General features: G+C 42.3%; 1 protein-coding gene across 1 annotated transcript in view; it reads left to right on the top strand.

Moving 5' to 3' along the window:
- Positions 1–1,614: 1,614 nt before the first annotated feature.
- The window catches only part of LOC308308801 (striatin-interacting protein 1 homolog), a gene marked incomplete at both ends in the record, with an annotated part of 74,313 nt that continues 56,926 nt past the window's right edge, over positions 1,615–19,001 (top strand). The window contains 2 exons of the mRNA XM_080754253.1: positions 1,615–1,788; positions 14,410–14,479. Coding sequence (XP_080610379.1) covers positions 1,615–1,788; positions 14,410–14,479 — 244 coding nt within the window. The remainder of the gene's footprint in view (positions 1,789–14,409; positions 14,480–19,001) is intronic.

Genomic DNA, 19,001 nt, shown 5'->3' with positions numbered 1-19,001 from the left:
GAGTTATTCAGCGCTGGTTCCTGCTATAAACAATATAAAGAGGCCGCTTAGGGCCACAACCACTAAGGGGGTATTTATTAATTAATTTATTATTTTTTTGTATTACATTATGTCATGTAGCCTATTCCCTATCCAAAAACTAGCTTTATTATTTTAATATTAATAAAATGAAGATCTCACACAAGACGCAACAGAATAATTAATGCCAGTTGAATACTGTGCTGGCCAGGTGGATTTTTTCAGGTGTTGTGACCTGCCAGTCACACGCTGCTCCATTCACTGTCAGTAATAAATCAGGCAATCAGGGCTACTGTAACATTGTGACACCTGTCATTTAACGATGCCGATGCCCGTATCCGCCTGTAAGCCTATCTGCCCGAAAGAAAACACACATGTCACACGCACACACACACACACACACACGCACGCGAGTTGTCATCGGGTGAAGGCAGAGTACAGTCTGCTGCTTTTTGGTGACACGTAAAATGGATCTACAAGCTCACAGCGTGCCGCCATGCGACACGTTGTGAGCTTGTACATTGAAGTACATTCTGAAGTACATTCTGATGCCAACGCTAATACTTTTACTCAATACATTTTGAATTCCAGGCTTTTACTTGTAACAAAGTATTTGTATGTTTTAGTATTGATGCTTTTATTTAAGCAATGAATTTGAGTATTTTTTCCACCACTGTAAATGACAAAAAGCTTACATTTTCTTATGAATAGCACATTTAATCAATTGCATCTGTGTAGGCATCACTGTCACTATGTATGACATGTAAAGAAATATTTGTAATATTCATTGTTATTGTCGAATGTTTACTGTGACACACACTTAACTTTAATTTATTTATAATATTTTTTGTTCTGAAATGGAGGTTTCATGTCACTGCAGTGCAGACAGGCTCTGCTGCTGTGGAGTTTAGACTACAAGTGAACATAGCTGTGTAGGATTGCATCATGGCCTTTCTGTCCCATTGGTTGGCAGTTGAACCCTGCCCTTCTGTCTTATCAAGTGCAGCTTGTCTGCCCCCTACTGCTCGCCTACAACTTGCTCTGTGCTTGTTCTATGCAAGTCATTAGAACACCAAAGGACTTGCAAAGGACTTCAAACCATGTGACTTCCATCGGGAATTAATTGTGCTGTCTCTGCCCCCCGCCTCCCCCAAGAACTCTGAAAGAACAAAAGTTCTTAACTGTAGCCAGCCTCACCTTAATGTATGTAGCCAGCCTCACCTGAATCCTTAGAACCGGCCCTGGTGCCTGGAGTTATTTGCTTGCTGTAGTAGAAGTGTAGGTCATGACCAGTTCACCTTGCAGCCAATCCAGCCCACTCCTAACCCCGCCCCCGGCCGCCCTCCCTGGCTGCAGCGGCGGCCAGGCAGCCAATCCAACGCACCGAGGCGGAGATTGTCTCTCAAGTTGCATGGAGACCTAACAGAGAGAGTCAGTGGACAGCTGAGCCGATTGCTTCCACTTCAGTCTGACAGCCACCGTGAGAGTGTGTGTGTATGTGTGTGTCAGTGTGTGGAGTCCAGGTCGCTGCTTCTTCAACGGAATGCTCCCCTGACTGACTGACCGAGACTCCAAACCGAAACCACAGCAAACACGATGCAGGTTGGAGGGGGAGGAGGCGGAGGAGGAGGAGAAGATGAAGATATGATCATGGAGGTACCTGCTTCCATCATTAATGATCTGAACATTAACGGCAACAACGGCCAGAGACCTCTGCTTTCGAGAGGGAATAAAGATGCGGCCAAGGAACAGCAGCAGAGAGACTCTGAGGTAAAAAACAAAACAAAAACATTATATTAAATAAGAATACAAATAAAATAAATACTACTATCGCTACCATAATGGTTATCGTGGCAGTGTGTGTGCGCGCAGGGTACAGGACAGGAGCGAGGAGGGGTGTGTGTGTGTGTGTGTGTGTGTGTGTGTGTGTGTGTGTGTGTGTGTGTGTGTGTGTGTGTGTGTGTGTGTGTGTGTGTGTGTGTGTGTGTGTGTGTGTGTGTGTGTGTGTGTGTGTGTGTGTGTGTGTGTGTGTGTGTGTGTGTTGCTGGGTAGCTTTCAGGATTGAGCCGCATGCATGGCCGGTTGTATACACCGCAATAGCTCCTTTCCGTGGAGTGAGTGGTTCCGAGCTAACACCGCACCAGCAGTCAGTCCTCGGTCACTCACAGCATGCAGGCAGCTCAACACCGGCCGCCACAAACAGAAAGGACGAGCTTATTTTGGCGTCAGCGCCAAGTGTTGAGCGGCTGCTGCTATAAATAAACGTACCAGCAGCAGTACCAGCAGTATAAATAAACGCACTACTAGTAGCCTTTTATAAGCTCCCCTGATTATCAACCGTATAACATTATACCTAGGACTGTGGAAATCAAGGAGATTTTCTGGTGGGGATGGATGGGGTGCCCCAATTACTAGCCAATTATTTACTTAAAGGAGCTATAGTCAACTTTTTCTTGAAAAACGGATGCTAAAATAAAAATAATTTTTCGAAAATATTTTATAAAAAAATAAGCTTCATATATGTGTTTCTATTCAAAAATGACCACAAAAAGTGTAAAATAATGATAAAATAATCATTTTGGCCATTGTCAGACCGACGCTTTGTTTACATTCTAGTCTATAGACTAGGATGTAAACAAAGTGTCGGCCCTACAATGAAAACGTTGACTATAGCTCCTTTAAAGTATTGTGAATTAGTATTCACTATCTAGCCATATTCACTGACTTTGTATTCACTATTATTCACTGCAAGACTTAGAATTCACTCTCACTGACTTAGTAGGCCTATTCAATATAGCCTATTCATTGGCTCACTTATAGTATTCCCTGAGTTAGTATTCACTATATATAGCATCACTGATTTAGTATTCCCTTAGTTATCATTCACTAAACCTAAATTGGTATTCACTAGTGTTCACTTAGAAATCAGTGACTTTAATAAATGCATGGTCTCCCTCTGGTCTAGTGGTTAAGACGCTGGACTTCCATGCGGGAGACCCAGGTACGAATCCCGGGCGTTACACACAGGTGTATCAGTGTGAGGTGTGTAATGGCCATGGGCAAGCCCTTTTACCATAGAGTCTGGGTTGAGTTGTCCAAAATTGAGGCTATTTTCAGGAGAAAGTACAATTCAGTAGCACAGCAGGAGAAAGGGTAAAAATCCACAAGAGTCTTGTGCTGAATCCAGGAGTGTTGGGTGTTGGCAGGTATGCTCTCAACAAGGAGGACGAGAAGTGGTGATTATTACTTGCGCCGCCAGCAGAGCACGCAAGTACTGCGTTCGGCTGCGTAGGTACAGTAAGTAGGTAGGTAGCTGTGTGTGTTTAAGCCCCGTAGCCCAATCGGGGACCAGCATTGCTGGCAAGGTCATCATTAACAGCCAATGAGGGTTCAGCATTCCTGGTAATGCCTATAGAGCATCGCAGTGAGGTGTCGGAAGTCCATTTTCCATTCATTTTCACCATAGGGTTTTTCATTATCAGCCACAAAGTCGTAGCAATTCAATGTACACTTACCACTAGGCTGGTGGTTGTAAAATGGTTCTATAAGTATGTATGCAATCACTCTAATTTTAGTAAAAACACGTTTTAATCATGTTCGCACGGAGAAGAACTGCATTTCCCATACTGCTAAACATGTACATCCCGTGAGATCGACGTCTGTGATTGGTCTAGCTTCTTCTTCTTTCACATATCTTGCGGTTACCGCGGAAGTAGCTACTGCCCCCTGTCTGCCTGGCAGATTATTGTACTTCAGCAGAACTCCGTGAGCGAGTGTCTTTCTTTTACAAATATGATGCACTATGTTAAGGATGACAATCCCTACATTTCAGGTCATATGCTGGCCTGGATAACTAAACTGAGCGTGATTTAAGGGCTATATTTCAGGAAACAAGTGTCATTCGCAATGCATTCTGGGAGTGTAGTTTCCGCAATTTTAAAAATAATGATGTACACAGTCTTGTACCCTGCCCTTTTTTTCAGCTTTGTAATTAATCTTTGCATTCAAAAAAATGAGAATATTGTCCAGCCGAGGTGGCTTTGTCCAAGGCTTAAAAACGTTTAAATAAATACTTTATGAAATGTCTATGGAAGAAATGAATGCGGAAAACACTTCCGACACCAGAGTGAGGACGGGGTGGGGCTTCAACTGCGATGCTCTATGGTGATGTCCACTGGCTATGTCAGTGGTGAGCACACGTCATTTGCGCTCTGCTGGCACACAAGTAGGCCATACGTGGCCTATGTGTGCACAATGAGCAAGTTGGCACCTTGACAGAGTGCATTTCTAGTTGTTGTTGTGATGGTGGGGAGTCAGGAAGACACCAGGACACCAGGAAGAATTGACAGCCAGCACTGTAAAATCTGTTGTGTTTATATAACCAGGGGTGTCGCACCAAATTATCTGCTATATTGAATATTTCAAATCCTTCTAAGGTTTTTTGAAAAACCTATGTTTCTATGTCAGTGGTGCTCAAACCTTTTCATGTGAAGGAACCCCAACATTTCCAGGGACCCCCCAGAAGCAAAGTTTGAGTTGCAAATGTTCGCTTAAAAAATAGATATATTCAAAGATTTGCACCCATTTTCACAACTTTTCAAAAATAGCAGATCTACAAGTTCGAAGCCCACAAACCCACAGCGCGCTGTCAGGCTGGCATTGCAGCCTAGGGTGCCCGGGACCACCACAACGGCGGCATTAGAATGTCCTTCTATAATGCGCAAGGGGGCCGCATTTTATTTTATTGCGACCGTGGGTCACAGTTTACTATCAGAACCGTCACATCTTGACCTTAGCTGTCTGTCTGTATGGGTAACGCTTGTCTTTTGTGTTGATTGACTCTCACAATCTGACATCATGCTTTGACATCACTGTGATGTCATGGGAACCAAATCCATTTATTGCCATATATGGAGATCCTGTGATGCCAGCGGAACCAAATCCCTTTTAAGCCCATATATGGAGATATGGAGATCCCTGTGATGCCAGGGGAATCAAATCCCTTTTATGCCCATATATGGAGATCCCTGATGTGAGTCCATATCATTCTGTGAATGCCAATATATAATCACTGTGATGTCAGGGGAACCAAATCCCTTTTATCGCCATATATGGAGATCCCTGTGATGCCAGGGGAACCAAATCTCTTTGGCGCGACCTCCCCCTTTAGGGCGAGGTCACTTTTCGCCTTTAGGCGTCTTACTGGTATATATTATATACTGTATATACGGTATATTCTTTAATGTTTATTTTATTCGAAAGTGAAATATCCCTTTAATACTGTACGTTGGTTTGTTTACTGTCACACTGAGAAAACAATGTTGCACACTAAGCAAAAACCCCCCTGGGGGTCCAGACCCACAGGTTGAGAACCACTGCACTATATTCACCCTCAGAGCAGATGAGGTGAACATTGTATGTGTCAGTGTGTGCTACAGTATAATATGTTTTCCAGGGAACTGGAGCATACTGACCCCGTAGCTAACTGTACAGCGACGGTGGGTTGGGGGCATGGCCTGCTCGCTGTGGGGGAGGGTTGTCTTTAGGGGAGTATGGTGGCTGGTGGGTGGGGGCATAGTACTAGCTATGACATGTAGCACTTTTACTACCGTTACAGCCTTGTAGGCTACTCACGTTCCCAACCTTGTCAAGCTTTATCCGTGTCACTTCACGTATACTGCAGATTCACCCACTTGCTGGAAAGTCTGTTGGGCCAAATTAATTAGGTTACTCAAGTCTACAGTAAACACGCCTGTGGCAAGTAAATAGAACGTTCGGGCAGAGTGGAGTTTGCTTTCAGGTTGCCCGACAGGAAAGGGCATTTGAGTGGGGAAGCAACTGTCTGTAGTTCGCCATAAACACAACACAAGATGTCTGTGGAATTTGAAATGTCATATTGTATAGCTATTGAGATATTTGGCATAAATATTGAGGTATGGCCATATCTCACAGCCCAGAGAGAGAGAGAGAGAGAGAGAGATTACAGTAAAGTTCCAAATTTGTCTTGGTAGTTTATTTCCCTGTTGTAACAAGGCTTTTTGGCAATGGCTTTTATTACCATAGGAAAGCCTGTTTATTTGCCTTTTAAATGGTGCCTCATTTGTAAGGAGTAGGAACATACATTAATTTTGTTGGATGAGCACAGTCTCAATTAATACATAACCGCCAAGTAGCAATTAGTTGGGATAATTGCAATAATATTTTGCATAACTGTCATAATTGCCATAATCATTTCCATGGTAAAAAATAATCCCATCTTTTCTAACATTTTCTAAAATAGTAGAAATGGCAGATTTACAAGCTCAAAATGCATCACAACGCTATTTCCACTATTAATGTTTTTTTAATATTTTCCAGTGTAAAGTTAAATTAAATATATTATTTGCCATATGAGTGCCCCGTGCAACTTTTGCATTCGAAGCCTAAAAGCCAACCGGAAATGTGCATTTCCATGATGATTAATTTTCAATGACAGAAACACAATTCAATCAAATTAAACAATTATTAGTGAAATGCCATAAGCCTGTCAGTCCTACGTGGTTGGCATTACTTCTGCTCTTGCTATTGACTCTTGTGTTGGGCTTCCCATGACACTCCATCATCATCGTCGACGATCACTATAAGTCCAACATATGATTGTCCTTCGGTTGGTGGGTCCGGTTATCCCTGATCCACAAATGCTATTGCTATTTGGGCATTTGTGGATGGTTTGTAGTTCGAGGAGGTGTTTTAGTGGTGCATCTTTTCTTCCTTTGTTGCCTCTTTGCTTCTGCTGCACAGTGAAGGTCCTTTTCTTGCTGTGCTATGCTTTTACACACACACACACACACACACACACACACACACACACACACACACACACACACACACACACACACACATGCGCGCGCACACACTCTCACACACACACACACACATGTTTATGCGAGCACACCGGCCCCTCAGATTGCATATAAACTATGACACGTCCCCAACAATCCCTCCAAGGCAGAGAGAGCGAAAGGAACAGGACAGGGGGTGGCAGGAGATTTAATGAAAGCGGGAGAGAAATAGAGGGAAAACCAGGACAGATAGTCAGACGGAGACGGTGAATATGAGAGAGACAGCAAAATGGAGAGGGAGAGGAGGGGGTTGTTACAGCGACCAGTGATCAAGTGAGACAAGGGACTGGGTTGAGATGTCTAACGTCATCTTCTCATGCCTCTCGATAGCCACATCAGTTTGAACAATATCACCCATGTCTGAGGCAGAGGTCTAGGGATGGGATGATAACAAACACTCACAATAGTCCTATCACGGATTATTAATTTAATGATTAAATACTCCAGGATGAATTCGCTTTTGTGGAGTTGCAAATTCAATACCACTTAAATCCTCTATACTTCCGCCCCTGATTTCTCACATGCCACTGTTTTAGCGCTACCATGAGGCTGCTTTTTGCTGACAACATTAATGGACACTGCTCCTACTGATCTTGGCTAAAAATCACACAAAGTGGTACACACTATCTCGCAACTCATGTCAGCAACATGCATCTGTACCATTCCCCATATTCCCTCCTGATAGGCTACGATTGCCTTCTAAAGTTTGCTGGATTGCTCCCTTTTAAAAAAAAAATCCACAAATCATGAACATGTATGCCTTTTCTTTGCAATTAGCCATGCACATTCCCCCTACACATAGGCATACATGCCACTTAAAATCTTCACATCTACCTGCACATGGGCCTCTTCTAGCCCCACCATCTGGGCAATTTTTGCAAAACACATATTTTGCCATTTTTGCACACAAATAACACAAAGCGCTACACAGTATCTCTAACCTCGGAACCAATGCCACTTACAGGCCAATTTGTGTATACATGCGACCCTGACGGTCGCTTATCTCCTGATTAGGGAGTCTTACTGGTTAAACAGATCTGTAGATGGCACATTCACTGCGCTCTTATTTCACTCCACACAAACCGATTCACCAAAAATAGCAGATCTACAAGCTCACAGTGAGTTGCGAGCTTGTAGATGTGGATATTTTTGGCGAACGTTTGTCCCAGAATAGGGATGCTGGGGGTTCAAGTGGTTAACAAAAGTGTCATTTTAAGGTTTGAGCATAATTTTGAATATTGTGATAATATTGTTAACTCATTCATTGCCTTTTCAAGATGGCCGCCAAGTACCAGGATGCCACATTCCTAAATTTCTAGTGCACGGATACATTTTTAGTGCACGGATCGTGCATGCCCATGCCTAGATCATGCACCATATGTGTAGTACTTTTTCACAGCTTTCAAACAATTTCCGCTTGGAAATCCGTTCAGGCATTCATGAGATGGAAGCCTTTAAAGTGAATCAAAACAAACAAACATTGCTGCCATTTTGAAAGATGTGTTTGTTATGGGGCTAAACATGCAATTTCGTGATTGCGATCATGCCTAATACATTTTAGGCATTTTTTGGGGAAAGAACGTTTTTTTTTTCTTTTTTTTTTTCAAAATGGCTGCCAACTCGGGAAACTCGGGCCGTGGCATCCTGGGGGTACTGAAATAACTCGGGGAAACTCGGGCCTGGCTGCTGCCGTTGACAATCCTCACCGTCATTGAAAGGGTTAAAATCATGGTGCCATTGACGGTGAGGACTGTGAATCTTACTGTATTTACAGTAAAGGTATAATTACTTAGTGTACATCGCTCCGGTCCCGCCAGCATCGGTAATGTCCGCGATTTGTTTACAACGCGCATTGGGCGTGCACGCGAAGTGAACGTCCTCCATAGTAAATCCATTGAGAGGCCCATAAAGAGACTTCATTTACTCAAAAGAGACAGTTTTATACAAAGGGTGGTCTGCATAGTGCATACTGTACACAATAGACTCGGGCTGGGCGCAGCCATGTTTCTCTTCTGGGCTCACACTGTCATGTGACTAGGTGACGTAATCGTTGCCGTCAAGTGATAATCCAAAAAAACAAAAACAACCCCCTTCCGGCCCTTCAAAATAATAGCGGCGGCCTACGGAGAAAGCGGCGCGACACCAAGGCACCAAGCATCCCTTCAGATTAAAGGGCAGTAGATGTGTTAATAAACATGCAGTCAGAAATAACTGGAGAGTCGAGCGCTGCACTTCAGAATGAAACGCTTGTTGTAAGTCGTCTCTGTCGGGTGGAAACCTGGGGACTGCCCATAAATCCGACTTCTCAGACTTAAGGCCTGTCCATAATTTGACCGAAACTGAACTTTTTGGTCAAAAGGTCCGGTTCGACTACAAAATGACGTGACTCGCGACTTCTGAAAAGCATTAGACCGAACTAGAAAATATTGTTCCTTCGAAACAATTGTGGGCTCGCTTCAAGCCAAAAAACAATGGCTATAAAAGTACAAAATGTCAAGATCGCAGCCAGTGCTCTCTTTGATGTTACTGACGCAATTGGACGCTGCATGCATGATCAAAAATGTGTTATGCAAAAGTTAGTCTCGCGTAGCCAGACAACTATTCCACAATCTCCGAATGCTATATAGAGTCTGGAAGAGCAGCTCCCGAACGGCGAGTATCGGAAGTAGCCACTGCTGCACTGAACTGTAGTCCCACTGGAAACATAACAGAAACACAATAGCTCAGACAAAGTCATTCGAGCTGCCTATTATTGTTATGAGTGTATAGTTTATGAAACGTTTGAAAACATCATGAAGGTGACACCAATAACACCAGAGAAAGACAAAATAAAGCCCCCAGAAATGTTGAAAGGAGACATAACGCTTCCAGTAGGACATGTTATTGCTACTGCACTAAGGGAGCGGTTGCGTCACATCCGCTTTATCTCGCACTCACCGTTTCTATTTCCGTCTGCCAGACTGTATGCCGGGAGCATTTGACCAAATCGCGGAGGCAACAGTCTGGCCACGCGAGACTATGCAAAAGTTGACCCGCTGGTGGCGCTATAACAGGTCAATGTGAGAAGGGTGGCATCTGTTCCTTGACTTAGTGGGAATGTGCTTGCAAGATTTCACGCAAATCACAGGCTGTGTTCATGATTTGAGGTGTTTTTGGCCACTTTATCGCTGCTTGCAGCTATATTTATTATTATTATTTTATATATGTTTTGTGTGCACTTCATCGGCATGTTAGATAAAGGTCCTTAGATTGTGTGTAGAATGTTCCATGCAAATTGCAAAAAGATCTCAGAATAAAAACGGTTTTATGCATTTCACAAACTGCTCAAAATGATATAGCGCCCCCCTTTGGCCATTTGGGGTAGGATTGGTTTCAGTTATATTTGAACTAACCTTCTACACTATTTCGTCATGAAAATGTGACTTTGTGTGTATGTTTTAGAGGCAGAAGGATAATTTGCATAAAAAAAATTATACAAAAAACATTATTAATTGAATTATTAAAAAATAATGTTTCAATTTAAAACAAATCCGATCAGACAGATCTTTAGATATCAGACCAAAGTTCATGTAAAAAAAAGTTTTGTGCATGTGACGCAAAAATTCCAGAATAAAAACGTGTTTAAGCGTTTTACAAACTGCTCAAAATGGCGGAAAATCTAAGGGCGGAGCTTACTTAACAAAGACACAGATGTCTTCCGCTTGAGTCAAAGCACGCGTGTAAGCAAGTTGCATGTCTTCAAACAAAACGAGTCATGACTTATGCCCGTTTTAAGTTTGAATATTCAAACGCTTGGTATAGCGCCCCCCCTTTGGCCGATTGGAATAAAATTGGTTTCAGAGATACTTTGACTAACCCCCTACATCTTTGCCAAATGCCATGAACGTGTAACTTTGCATGTATGATTTAGAGGCAGAAGAATAATTTGCACAAAACCGCAATATTGATTGAATTATTTAAAAAATATATTTCACTTTAAAAGAAATCCGACCAGACAGTTTGACCGTATTGGTCCAAAGTTCATGTGAAAAAGGTTTTGTGCGCGTAACGCAAAAATCCCAGGAGGAGATAGATTTTTACAGTTTTTCATATTATTCAAAATTCTGGGGGATCTAAAGGTCAGAGGTCAAAAGTCAGAGCATAAAAGCTGTTCGGCATGAGGAGACGCATACGTGTATACATGTTTCATGGCTGTACCTCAAACAGAGCATGAGCTCTACCTGTTCAAAGTTTGCACTTTCGAAGGCTTCCTACAGCGCCACCATTTGGCCGATTGCTGTAAAAAATAATAGCACATGTCGCCACAGTAAGCTGAACACATTGATGTCTTTATTTTCATTTTCTGTCTAAGTATGTAGGAGTAGTAAGATACCGAAGTTTTTGAGGAGAACTTATATGCCTGCCTGCCTGATAGATAAATAATGACAATATCTAAAGTGTGCTCGCCTTTCAGGCGAGCCCACAATTAGTCCAACTCAACGAACATTTCGGAGGTACTATGGGCAGGCCTTTAGGGTTAGGGTTATCTGGAAACCTAATATATCCAAAACTCTTACTTTTCAGGATTCAAGTTCAAATATTGCAAAGCAGATCTACACACTTGAAACGCGTCGCTTCATGCCACGTTTCGAATGTGCTACTTTTGATGCTTTTGTGTGACGCTGGTGTGTGATCAAGTAGCCTTTGGTGTTCATTTATGAAAAGAACAAAAAAGTTATTATGGAGATAAGAGTTTTCTGTCTGACAGCAACAAATTGTTAAATGACAGCACCTGCTCTGATGTAGCAACAGGTCTCTCCCTCCATCTGCGTCCTGGGCTCATCGCATGGGTCATCTGTTCTCCCTAGCCTAGAGGGTCCTGTTGTTGTTTTATTATTATTATAATTGCACAGATGAGATGATGAGATAAGAGTCCAATTGGTTTAAGCCCCATTGCTCTTCCCAAGCCATGGTACAAATTGGACCTGGTTGAATGGTTCCAGTTGGCCTGAGGTTATCGTTGCTGTCGGGAAGAAACCTCCTACATCCATTATATTCTAACCTTTTTCATTTATTTTTTTCTTCATACATTAATGAATGCCCTACTTGACCATACAGTGTCACACAAAAGCACCAAAATTAGCAGATCTGCTCGAAACGCGGCGTGAAGAAGCGACCCATTTAGAGCTTGCACTGTAGATCTGCAACTTTTGACATGTTTTTTTTTCTTTTTTTTTTAATCCTGAAAAGTAACAGTTTTGGACATAGAAAGGTAGTCGCCTCCTTCGGGGTGTGTGTGTGTGTGTGTGTGTGTGTGTGTGTGTGTGTGTGTGTGTGTGTGTGTGTGTGTGTGTGTGTGTGTGTGTGTGTGTGTGTGTGTGTGTGTGTGTGTGTGTGTGTGTGTGTGTGTGTGTGTGTGTGTGTGTGTGTGTGTGTGTGTGTGTGTGTGTGTGTGTGTGTGTGTGTGTGTGTGTGTGTGTGTGTGTGTGTGTGTGTGTGTGTGTGTGTGTGTGTGTGTGTGTGTGTGTGTGTCCTGTAATATTAATGCCCTAAAAGAGTGCAGCACAAAAGTAGAAGAAACAGCCGAGCTACAGTATGAGGATGTGACGCTTTGTTGGCCTATTAGACCTACTATTTTCTTTTTGCTACTTTTGAGAGTGTTCAAAAATGAAAGTGGAAAAGCTGGTCTCTCTGTTGGTTTTTATAAATATTGAATCAATGTGAGTTTTTATAAATATTGAATAAATGAAAAGCATCAACAAGATCCTGTGACTAAATTATAACTATCATTGGGAGACGCCGGTAGCTTATGTTTCTTTCCATTTCCTGAAAAGTGATGATGTGCTAGTAGTGAGCCGTGCACACAGAGCTGCAGGAGTTGTACATTAATTCATCATGATTGAGGGCTATAATAGTTTGTTACATCCCTCGCCAGTCATTTTTTACCCATCTCGCTATCTCATTGAATTGAAAAAAAAAAAGAATCTGTTTTCAGTTGGATTCTGTTAGCCAACTCACGTGTCTTTGCTTGTCATCTTGACTGTTTGGATTAGGTTGCTTTCCGTTTGGTGTTTTGCAGGTTAAATGATTTATACAGTAAGCACCTTGAGAATATTTAAAAAAATCTCTAAATCTCTCTCCTACGTGAACTTGCAGCAGCTAGCTTGCTTGCAGTTATTTGCATTTCCCTATGTATTAGATCATTATGCAAATAGCTGCACTGGCACGCTAGGCTAAACATAATCTTATCAAACCACAGAATTCATTACAGTAAAGCCTTGGGGGTGACTTTACACACACACACACACACACACACACACACACACACACGCACGCACAGTTTTATTTCAGTACTGTACTTGTGAGGACATAATTTTTAACCATAACCGTAAAGCCCGAGTTAACCCATTAAAGGAGTAGTTCACCCCAAAATGGCTTTTTTTCTATAGATTACTCACCCCATGGAGACTTGAGTTCAATCATATTTTTGTTTTTGTCGCATTCCAAAGCCAATAATTTGAGGAGACTCTTTGTAGGCTCATTGATTCCGGATGGAGACCCAAATGCATTTAGGTCTCCATCCAGAATCAAAGGGTGTACATTTATTGTAATTGGCTTAGGAATGCAACAAAAACAAAAAAACTATCATTGAACTCAAGTCTCCTTGGGGTGAGTAATCTAAAGAAAAAAGTAATTTGTTTAAGGTTAAACCTGAAAAAATACAAAAACATGTCTTCTAAATGGTTTTCTAAAAAAAAACATGTTTCTTTACCTGTGGTGCTCAAAGTTTTTAATGTCAAGGATTCTGTCTAGAATTATATCTATTTGACCGCGGACCCCCATCTCAACATATTTTGTTCCATTCAAACAAGACATGCTATAGTAGCAAAGGTTAAATATTTTCCGTTTCCAAATCAGTAGCTGTATCGGCAGATCGTAAAAATCGGGATCGGGATCGGCCCCAAAAAAACGTGTTTGGAACACCCCTAATAAAATCGTGTTCACAAAAAAAAAAATATATATATATATATATATCAGATCCTAAGGTGCCCACGGTTAACTCAGACTTTGGTTCAGCTTCTGTAGCCCTACCACATGGAATGATCTGCAGAGTACATTGAAACTGACCACTCTTGTACCTTTAAATCGTTTTAGATCTCTGGTGACCAAACCCCTAATTTGGTCTTAGTTTCTATATGCCACATAATATGTGCTTTTACTATTTTTCAATTTCTAGATGTAATGTTTTCTGTTTTGTGTGTTTTCCACAGTAGTGATGTTGAATTGTTTCTATAATGACACTGTAAATCACTCAGTTGTAATTTCGAGAATAGATACATCTTGAATAAAAAAAAAAAAAAATAAAAAAAAATAAAAAAAAAATATATATATATATATATATATATATATATATACAGTATATAGCCTATATATATATATAACAGCACCTTTAGTACTATGAGTAGAGTGTGGATGAACTGAGCGTTTTTCTATTCCTCCCTCACTGCTGTGTTTTACTTCTGGTCCACAGAGCTCTATGGAGTCTCCTAACCTGGAGTTTGAGTATGGAGACACAGACAGCCTGACTGCAGAGCTCTCAGGTAAACTCCCTGTTGACCCCTTTACACCTGGCCTCCCCCACATGTTTACCCTTTGTTTTGTCCACGTTTAAAGGTCGGTTAAGTGAGTTTCAGTTTTCATGTAAGTGACAGGCGGGGGCCTTCCTCCAATCATGATCAAGTGGGGCGGGCCTTGGTGCGCGTAAGGCACTCGATTACCTAAAACTAAACACATGATTACCCTGGCCTGAGCACAGCCCAACACAGCACATAAATATTGTTTTACATACTGGACACCAGTCTAGTCTAGGTCTTTTAACATTTTACGGACCACTTCGCCTTCGCCACTTCATCCTCATATAATTGGTCCTCCTCACTAATGTTCATCATAATATGGTACCATTTTTCGCTACTCATACGAAGGGTGTGGACAGTTCAGAAACCTGTCTACCAGTGACATCATCATTGGGGAATCAGAGCTAATAAAAACCGTAGATTTTCTATTCCTGGAAAGTTAGCATGCTGAAATAAAAGCCATCATTCTTGCATGAATAAAAAAGAAAGTTTTTTGTTTGAATTGACCCAACCTGCCTACCGGTGATGTCACTTTCGGAACTGTCCACAACCCTTCACTGAGACAATGAGTGAAAAGCATAGACTGTAACAAAGCTATGCCCATATTACTCACCAGACGGTAAATGAAGCCTATTTAGCAAGTGTGTGCATGCCACCATCTTTCTACATCCTGTCCTGAAAATGGAAATGGTACCAGGATTCTATTGGTTGGGAACGAGTGGGGGTTGGGTCAATACATGCTATTGGTTGGGAGCATGTCAATCAAGTTAGCCACGCCCCCCTACGGTACACACTGTTCTATCATCCATTTTAAATAAATGGGACCATAGTGACTGGAAGCATAAAGTATTTATGACAATGTTTATTAAGGTAATAAAACTAGAGCTGTCCTCTAAACATCGACGAATCGACTGCATCGTTTTAAGCCCCCGGAATCGACGCCAATTGTTTGAGTCGAGCCGTCGAAAATATATATATTTTTTATCACACCAGTTACTGTGGAGCGGTATGAGAGCGCTGGTCTGTGACTGTCATGTACTTCTTATTGAGATCATACTTCCTACTACTTGTAACTAGACTTAAAAATAAAATCAGTTCACGTGACTTGAAAGTTGCCTTGATCATAATTACAGGGAGCTCTTATTTTGAAGTTAACCGCTTTGAGAGGAAATGCGTTGACGTGTTGTTATTCTACTTGCAGCTAGAGCTGGCCAAAGAAGCAGCAGCGCGACGCGCTTTCACTGTCACTGCCGTGGGTGTGTGGTGGTCTCAGGCTGAGGAATAGCGACGGGCGAACTGTTTTATTTTTATTATCTCGCACCAGATCGGCAACATAGCTCTTTTGATAGAGCAGCGCTGTGCTCTGAGAAAATACAACTTGTGGAAATAATAAACGACATGCTGTCAAAGAGATGCATTATTCTCGTCTCCGTCGTTCTAGCCTACTCTGCTCCACAATTCACAATTACGCACGGCTGGACGCAATCTTATTGTCATTAATGTCCACCGCTACCATGTCTCAAATATGCACGGTAGTTCATGGATCTAATTCACTTTAAAGGCTTAAAACAATGTTCGTATTACTGTTTTATTGTATTATGTTGACGTGGTTTAAAGGCTTAAAGCACCACTTTTTTTATTATTATTTTTTTTACATAAACGATTCGTCGACGCGTCGGATTAACCCCCGCGACTCGAGTCGACTTGATAAATCCTGAGACGAGGACAGCCCTAAATAAAACCAGTAAGACGCCTAAGGGCGAAAGGCGAGGTCGCACCATCTGTCTTGGCCATCTGTCTTATGGATTCTGTTATTGTGGTTCTCCTAACAGGGCATCATCTGGGATACAATCCCTTTTATCCCCATATATAGAGATCCCTAACAGAATCCCTATTATGCCCATATATGGAGATCCCTAGCCTGCTCTGACTATCTGACATCACTGTGATGTCACAGTGTTGTGTCAGGAGAACCACAGTGTCCGACGGGCGGACGTCTACGGACAAGTTGTGACGGTTCTGATAGTAAACTGCGACCTACGGTCGCAATCAAGTGTAAAGTTTGGCAAAAACGCTAAAAACTAGCGGCCATTCATGTGAACTTTCTCTTCAAGTCTCTTCCTATATTGCCATAACCTGCAAGCCGGATACTTTGCCCTTGGGGAAAAGACAGCAATGGTACCATATTGTGATAAGCATTAGTGAGGACTAATTAAAGACAGGTGTGTTTCATGGTCAGCTGCTGTTCAGTCCTATAAGGACACCTTCACCCTAAAAATAGCTTTTGATGGACGCCCCTGGTTGCTGCATGGGAATTTAACTTGTGACCTTTTAGTTGCAGTAATAAAACCAGTAAGACTCCCTAATCGGGAGATAAGCGACCGTTGGTCGCTTATCTCCACAAATAGGCCAAAAGTTTGTTTTACCAATTATCAAGACATACGGGCAGTTGACAGTTTGCCATGGTTACTCATTGAAGTTGAATCTCCATATATGGAGATAACCTACGCATCACACTAAGTCTGACCTCACCAGCCCATATTTGGGCATGAGCAACTTATGTCTCCATATATGGAGATATGATGACATCACACAGTCCTCAGCCGATGATGTGGCGTGATGTCATACAATACACAAACGAGCCCTACAGTATAAAGGGGCAATTCTTGCCAGGAAAGAAGCATTTCTTCGACTCAGACCTTATCGCCAGGGTTGGCTTATAGCAGCTGTCGGTAGGACCATATATGGATTCTGTTAGTGTGGATCTCCTAACAGGGCATCATCTGGGATACAATCCCTTTTATGCCCATATATGGAGATCCCTAACAGAATCCCTTTCATGCCCATATATGGAGATCCCTAACAGAATCCCTTTTATGCCCATATATGGAGATCCCTAACAGCATCCCTTTTATGCCCATATATGGAGATCACTAACAGCTAACAGAATCCCTTTTATGCCCATATATGGAGATCCCTAACAGAATCCCTTTTATGCCCATATATGGAGATCCCTAACAGAATCCCTTTTATGCCCATATATGGAGATCCCTAACAGAATCCCTTTTATGCCCATATATGGAGATCCCTAACAGAATCCCTTTTATGCCCATATATGGAGATCCCTAACAGAATCCCTTGTATGCCCATATATGGAGATCCCTAACAGAATCCCTTTTATGCCCATATATTATGGAGAAATCCCTGCTCTGAGTATCTGACATCAGTGTGATGTCACCTGTTTATGCCCATATATGGAGATCCCTGCTCTGCGTATCTGGTTGCTATGGTAAACAGTTGGTTGCTAGGGTAAAAAAACATGGTTGCTATGGTAAACAGTTGGTTGCTAGGGTAAACAGTTGGTTGCTAGGGTAAAACCATGGTTGCTAAGGTGGTTGCTAACGTACACTAACAGACCCGCAACAACAGACTGTTGCCACAGCAACGTACACAAAGGTTTGTGGACACATGTGGTGTGATGTCATACTGATGCGGAGATATGAGCAGGGCAAAGGTGTGACGTGTGACGGACGGACGGACGGACGGACGGACGGCCGGTGGAGGTTTTCATAGTAAACTGCTCCCTGACGGTCGCAATAAATAATAATAAATAAAGTTAAAAGACATAATGAGGTTTCCACCCGACAGAGACGATATGGTAACGGCGTGGCTTCGATGGGGAACTTGGACTTCATAAGACCAGCCTGTGACGTCGGCTTTCTGTGACATTCTGTGATTTATGACTGAAAGTTTGGGCACGTTTTCAGCCCAATCCAACCACCTTTGATGGAAATATTTTCGAATACCTTTTGCGTATCACAGAGGTTCTTCCTTGGCCCACTGCTGGCGCGCACAAGAAATTTGACACTTTGAGATTAGCCCAGGACAAACACAAACTGACGGAGTCGAAAACATCATCTACTCCTTTGCCTTCCGCCTGGCACAGATAATTAAAGAGATATGACCCCAACATATTTTGGGGTCATTTTAACTTTTGTGAGCACCCCGACAGTTTTTTAAGTTGCTTGAGTCAGTATTTCGATATTTTATATTCATTTTATGAGATGCATTCCTATACAAACCCATTGTAACTTCAAACTCCATTTTAACCATGACAGATTCATCAAAAATACCCGTCCTTGGTTCTATCTGGTGACTGATATCGCCCTAAATACTGAATCAAGCAACTGTCTGGGGTGCCCCAAACATGTTTGAAGGTGAAATATCACTTTAACAGCTTACACTCCAGCAGAGGGATGACAAGCGCAAGTGGCCGGAGTCCGACCCACTCGTGCTTGTCACCGCTACAGTACATTCAGTAATTTACAGTGGACAGAACTGTAATCCACCGTTTGTCAGCCTTCTGATTGGTCCCTGAGACTCCCTGACTGGCCAACCAGAAAAAACCATTCACTTTTTGCTATCGGGGGTGGAGTTTGTGCAGTGGAGAATGTTGCTTCAGGCTTTCAAGAACGGTCCGCACTGCGCG

Source organism: Nannobrachium achirus, assembly GCF_963921795.1.
Source record: "Nannobrachium achirus genome assembly, chromosome: 23".
In the NCBI taxonomy this organism is placed as follows: domain Eukaryota; kingdom Metazoa; phylum Chordata; class Actinopteri; order Myctophiformes; family Myctophidae; genus Nannobrachium; species Nannobrachium achirus.
The sequence above is the reverse complement of the archived record's forward strand: the minus strand, read 5'-3'. Positions and strand labels throughout refer to the sequence as shown.